The 6,714-nt window shown below is 42.2% G+C and overlaps 1 protein-coding gene across 2 annotated transcripts in view; it reads left to right on the forward strand.

The window, feature by feature from the left end:
- Window positions 1-6,714, forward strand: part of LOC112137549 (glycine receptor subunit beta) — a 45,247-nt gene that overhangs the window by 2,913 nt on the left and 35,620 nt on the right. Inside the window, exon 2 of one of the 2 annotated variants that reach the window (XM_024259914.2) lies at window positions 3,736-3,861. In XM_024259914.2, the coding sequence (XP_024115682.1) occupies window positions 3,740-3,861 (122 nt within the window). In that variant the 5' untranslated portion in view covers window positions 3,736-3,739. Of the gene's footprint in view, window positions 1-3,710; window positions 3,862-6,714 lie in introns of both variants that reach the window. The other variant, XM_024259913.2, reaches the window with a different exon arrangement.

The raw sequence follows: 6,714 nt of genomic DNA on the forward strand, positions 1-6,714 counted from the left end.
TCATTGTGATTTTTTATTCTGAATTTTTATTCTGAATTTTCTTAACCTCAGAATTTTTTTCTGAGTTTTTTAACCTCTGAATTTTTATTGTGAATTTTTTTTCAACCCTTGCTTTTAAACAGCAAAATTTTATGCTCCCAAAAATATTTTCTATCTTAAAAAAAATCAGTGTTTTTAATTTAGAGAGTTAAAATTTCGATGGGTCAGAAATTCAAACAAAAACAAAGATATTTGAGAACACTGTAATGTTTTATCAGCGCTTTTCTTGTGAAAATCCTGATGCGGCCCGGCCTCACCCAGACTCTGCCTCCAGTGGCCCCCGGCTGAATTGAGTTTGAGACCCCTGATGTAGACCTATTAGGCAATCATAGGTGACTAAAGAGTGTGTATCACATGATTACAATCTTTACTGAGGGACTCTAAATCAGGAAAACAAGGTTTCGTCTTGTGGTTTGTGATTTGGCTTTGACAGTGGTTCGAGCACATTATTGTACCAGCGCTGAACCGAACTGGAGCAGTAAACTCTCACACATCCATGTGGCTGCAGAGATCACAGAGCAGAACTACAGTGACACAAATCACAGATCTGGAAATACAACTGCTGTTCACAAAAAAATCTATTCTTTTAAGATAGAATATCTATTTGGTGTCTTCAAAGATTTTAATGTATTAACAAACAATAATAAAAAACCTTTGCAAAACTAGTTAGAGCTGAATATACTGGAAGAGCATTTCAGAACCAACTAGAAAACAGACATTACTGCAGTGTGTTTTCAATGGTCTATTTTAAGAGTAAAAGATTACAAAGATCAGACAGAAACATACACTAACTGGACACTTTATTGGGAAAACCTGCCCAACTGGCAACAATTCAATGTGTGAACCAGTTCAGTTGCCTAGTGGTAGAGTGTCTGCTCTGAGACTGGAAGGTTGTGAGTTCAAATCCCAGCAGAGTCATACCAAAGACTAAAGATGGGTCCCAGTTCCTCTTTGCTTGACGCTCAGCATGAAGGGGTTGGATTGGGGGTTAAACCACCAAATGGTTCCAGAGTGCAGCTTTGTCTGCAGGGAATGGATCAAATGCAGAGAACAAATTTCATACATCTGGGTTTGTGACTACTCATGGGACTTTAACCTTATGGTCAAGATCAGGGCTGGCCAATCCCGGTCCTTCCGAGCCACAGCCCTCTTTTCCAGTTCTCACTGACCAGCTTACTGCTGATTAGCTGAGTCAAATGATGACTGATTTCAGAAACTGCTGATCTACTGGGATTTTCACCCACAACCATCTCTAGCCCCTATTCATTCAGATGGTAACATCAACAACATGAAAACATGGATCAACAGTTCAGGCTGGTGGTGGTATCATGGTGTGGGCGAGATTTTCTTGACACACTTTGGACCTCTACAGTACCAACTAATCATGGTTCCAACACCACAGTCTACCAGAGTATTGTTCTGACCATGTCCATCCCTCTATGACCACAGAGTTCCATCTTCTGATGCTACTCTCACCACGTCATGAAGTTGGAATCATCTCGGACTGGTTTCTAGAACAATGAGTTCACTGGACTCTTATGACCTCCGCAGTCACCAGAACCCAATAGAACCTTTGGGATGTGGTGGAACCAGAGATTATTATCATGGATGTTCAGACAACAAATCTGCAGCAGCTGTGATGCTGTCATGTTGATATGGACCAAACTCTCTGAGGAATGTTTCCAGAACCTTGTTGCATCTACAGTGGTATGCGAAAGTTTGGGCACCCCTTAGAATAATCACTTTATCAGTTTGTCACTTGCTGAGCTTTTGAAGCAGCAACTTCAATTTAACATATGTTATACCTTGATGAAACAGAAACATCTCAGTAGTGAAATCATTTTAATTGGTCCAACAGAAACATTTTTATGTCCATTTAAACAAAAATAGGCATGTGCATAAATTTGGGCACCCCAAAGAAATAAGTCCATTAATATTTAGTAGAGCCTCCTTTTGCTGCAATAACAGCCTGTAGACGCCTTCTATAGCCACAGACAAGTCCTTGAAGTCTGGCGGGTGGTATTTTGGACCACTCCTTGATACAAAACGCCTCCAGTTCAGTCAGGTTTCTTGGCTTCCGTGCGTACACAGCCTGCTTCAAATCAGTCCATACATTTTCAATGATTTTAAGGTCTGGGGACTGGGATGGCCATTCCAGAACATTGTACTTGTGTCTCTGCATGAAGTCCTTGGTGGATTTTGAACTGTGCTTAGGATCATTGTCTTGCTGAAAAATCCAACCCCGGCGTAGCTTTAACTTTGTGACTGACTCTTGAACATTCTTGTCAAGAATCTGCTGATACTGAGAGGAATTCATGTGGCCCTCAACTTTAACAAGGTTTCCAGTTCCTGTGCTAGCCATACAGCCCCACAACATGATGGATCCTCCACCAAATTTCACAGTAGGCAATAAGTTCTTCTCCTGGAATTCAGTATTTTTTTTCTGCCATGCGTATCTCCTCTTGTTCTGACCAAATAACATGATCTTAGTCTCATCTGACCACAGTATTTTCTTCCAAAATGCTTCTGGCTTGTCCAGATGTGCTTTTGCATACCTCATGCGACTCTTCCTGTGGCGAACACTCAGGAAAGGCTTCTTGCGCATCACCCTTCCAACGAGCTTTTCCTGGTGCAAAGTACGCTGGACTGTGGAGCGATGAACAAGCACACCATCAGCAGCCAGGTGTTCTTACAGTTCTCTGGAGGTGGTCTGTGGCTTGTCTGTGACCATTCTAACCATCCTTCGTCTGTGCCTTTCCTGTATTTTTCTCGGCCTCCCACATCTTTCCTTCACAAGGACTGGTCCTGTAGCCTTCCATTTCCGCACTACATTTCTGACTGTGGAGACAGACAGTCCAAACCTTCCAGATAACTTCTTGTACCCTTCTCCTAATTCATAATAATGAATTATCTTAGTTTTTAGGTCAGTGGAGAGTTGTTTAGAGGCCCCCATGTTGCCACTCTCTCAGAAAGAACCCAGGACAAGCACAGCCAGCCCTGACCCCTGTTAAATAGCCTTTTCCATGATTGGTTCCACCTGTATTTGTAATTGACGGTCTAATGAGCTAAGCAAAGCAATTTTGTGCTGCATCCTGTCAGCAATAAATCCCTACGGGTCTTGAAATGAATGTGATTCAAAGGGTGCACATCACATTTTTTACATTTTATTTTATAACAATAAGACTATGTAATTCTACTTCACGAATTTTGGTCTGGAAAACACTTAAACGTCTATATCTCTGTAGGACAACAAATGTTGTTGCTGTGATGTTCTCTTATGAAGTTAGAGCAAATTATCATGAAATCTCAGAGGGGTGCCCAAACTTTTGCATACCACTGCTGAGTCATCAAAGAACTTCTGTGGTTTTGTATGTGAAGTAACCAAACTTCCGTAAACAGAATTAAAAAGATTTGGCTTGACTAATGACCTAAACTACCAAAGAACATTATCCATCCATCCATCTTCTTGGCCGTGCCTTCCCTTTCGGGGTCGCGGGGGAGCCGGAGCCTATCCCGGCCACTGATGGGCGAAGGCAGGGTTTACCCTGGACAGGTCGCCAGTATGTCACAGCCAAAGAACATTAGACAATTTTATTTATTATGACAATGTGATAAAAAAAATATTATTCTATGAGTAGATTGTGTATTTTAAAGTATCTCTTGTTTGTTAGGTCTGGCTTGTACCTCTGTTTTAAGAGCTATGGCTGTTGGACTGAAGCCAGCGGTTCTGGTGCTGCTGCTCATCTGCTGGACCTCTACCATCGCCAAAGAAGGAAAATCCACCAAGAAGGGAAAGAAAGGAAAGCAAGTCGTCTGTCCCTCGTGAGTAAGGATGTGGTTGTGGATGTGGTTTTCTACAAATGCAATCAGAATTGGGTAATGTTGAGTTTGCTTTAAGCACGCACCTACCAAGAGTGACAGAAAATAGTCAACTTTGGCCCACAACCATCTTCAGGTCTTTATTTGAAACTTAATATTAATTTAAGAAAAATATTTTTGGCCACTCTAAGCTTGCACCTTCAAGAAGGGAGAAAAGTATAGTCAGCAGAAACATACAGTATTGCAGTCTGCATAAGTTTGTAAGAGATAAAAACACTACATTATTATTAGATTTAACACTTTATCTCTATAACATATCAGTCACTGGAGGTTGGAATGGTTGGACTTTTTAGTAGTGTGGTTTATTTATATTTTCATACTTTTACCTTACCTGTAATGACTTCTGAAAACACCTCATCAGATAGAAAACACATCAGACTCAGTATCCAGGTAATTATTTACAACAACCATACCTGACTTGACACTTACCTCTGGACATTGACCAGCCCTTCCACTCTCTTTGGGGTCCAGATGACTCCAACCACATATTGATGTGTGATTCCTTCCATGAGAAATGTGGACAAAGGTGGACAGGATTTTATGTCTGCCATTGACATTAGTGAAACTCAAAAATCAATGATAAAAAAAGTTCAGCGCACTGTCTTGTGGGGTCCAGATGACCCCACTTTTAATGGAAACAAGCCAAGGAGAGCGGAAGGGGTTACATGTGTCAGAAGCTCCTTTACTACCATGTTGACATGTTAACTTGTAATGAGATCTCCTTCTGGTCTGGGAGCAACCACAATCAGGGAACCAATAGTAAACTGCAAATGAGGTAATCCACCTGCGGTTGCAGTCTTTGGCAAAGTGACCTGCCCTCATACAATTCCTCCAAATCACAGTCCGACTAAACTTTAGTGACTTTACCAGAATCTGCCATGAAAAATAAATCAAGTAAATACATGTATTTGCTCCTGCTGCTTCAGCAACATGTTCTTCACTTCAGACATTTCTACAAAAGGGTCATCTTGGTTACCGGTGGACAGATATTTCTTCTGCTGCACTGGGCATATGGAAGAAACTGCCCCAACCTTCCCTTTCCCATAAGAGGGGAACTGCTCTCGAATGGATCAGGGACAGATGTTTTTCAGGAATAGTTGGTTTTCTCCCAAAAAAAATGTCTTTCTTTCCCTACACGGAGAAAGGTCTTGCACATTTTTGACAAGATGATCGCTTATAAGAACATTGGTAGAATATTAAATAATAATCTGTGAGGAGGATTTGACTTAATTTGATCTAAAACTGACTGGAAAGCACATGGAAATTCCTGTAGTGACTCATGTTCCTGTTGTTTCCTGAGAAAAAAAATCTTGCAATTTAACACATGAGTTAAAACAGCAATGAAATTCTCTCAGAGGAGGTCAAATGTCATCTGAATCCTCCACTTCCTGCCTCGTCCTGAACCTGACCTCATCCAAACGACTCCACCACTTTGACTGGAATGACAGACGACCACTGCAGGTGATCCACAGACACCAAGACACCACCGTGAACGATTGCAGTAGACCATGTGACCTGGACAATGCAGCGAGGGTCTGCCATCCTGTTCACTGATGTGTGTCAGGTCACCTTGAACAGAAATGATGGTCATCAGCGTTGCTTTTTGATAGTGAAGTGCTTTCACAATCCACATAAATCAGCGGATTCTGTCACAGAGATTGCAGCTGTACATCGTTGTACAACCTACACTGTACTACTCATTTAGTCTATGTGTAGTACTATTCACTGTTTTCTCCTAGATACTCAGACTCATCCCTCACAAGGCTGACCACAACATGAACCAGCCTGCATTCAAGCAGCATCTGTGTTAAGGAAAGACATCCATCATTTAAAAGAGATAAACAAAGACAAATATTTTATGTATAAAATTTGTTTAAATGCTTCTTTAATCAGTTATTTTTGTTGTTTCTGAATTATTTATTGTTGCTCAGGGGAAAGTAAAAAAATAATTTGTGTACAAGTGGTATAATAATAATAAACTTTATTTATAAAAGCACCTTTCTGTCAGGGATAGGTGGTGGAGGACTCAAATACAGGAGACCAGGCTTGATGGTAGAAAAGTAGAACATTTAATAAATAAAAAAGGGAAACGGAACAGATGAGCTGACAGTAGCTGCATTTACATGTGCATTTACATGTGCAAAATGTCCTTGATCAGATCATAGATCAGTGGGAACCATCCAAACAAGGAAGATTGTGACCACGGATGCTTCGTTGGCAGGCTAGGGAGCAACACACGAAGGCATGACAGTGAACGGTTCATGGAGCTCTCACATGCAGTCAGTCCACATAAACTGCCGGGAGCTCCTGGCCGTGTCTCTGGCACTGAAACACTTTCTGCCCCGCTTGAGGGGGGAACATGTTCTGGTCAGAACCGACAATACCACTGTAGTGGTGTACATCAACATGTGCACTCTCATCGTCTGCACATGTTGGCACACAGACTGATAGTTTGGAGCAGCTCTCGCCTGCTGTCACTGAGAGCCATCCACGTTCCGGGCATAATGAACCGCGGGGCGGATCTACTTTCTGGGGGCAACCCTCACTACAGAAAGTGGAAGCTCCACAGCGATGTGGTGGCTCAGATATGGACCATCTAGGGTCAAGGAGAAATCGACCTTTTTGCGTCGGTGGAGAATGCGCAGTGTCCAAGGTTTTACTCCCTGACCGATCAGGGCTCCCCACTGGGACTGGACGCATTAGAGCACAAATGGCCGAGGGTCCTGCTGTAAGCGTTTCCTCCACTGGAGTTGATACCCCCACCCTGGCCATGGTGCGAGGTGGGCACCATTCTCT

This window comes from Oryzias melastigma, linkage group LG1 (assembly GCF_002922805.2).
Source record: "Oryzias melastigma strain HK-1 linkage group LG1, ASM292280v2, whole genome shotgun sequence".
In the NCBI taxonomy this organism is placed as follows: domain Eukaryota; kingdom Metazoa; phylum Chordata; class Actinopteri; order Beloniformes; family Adrianichthyidae; genus Oryzias; species Oryzias melastigma.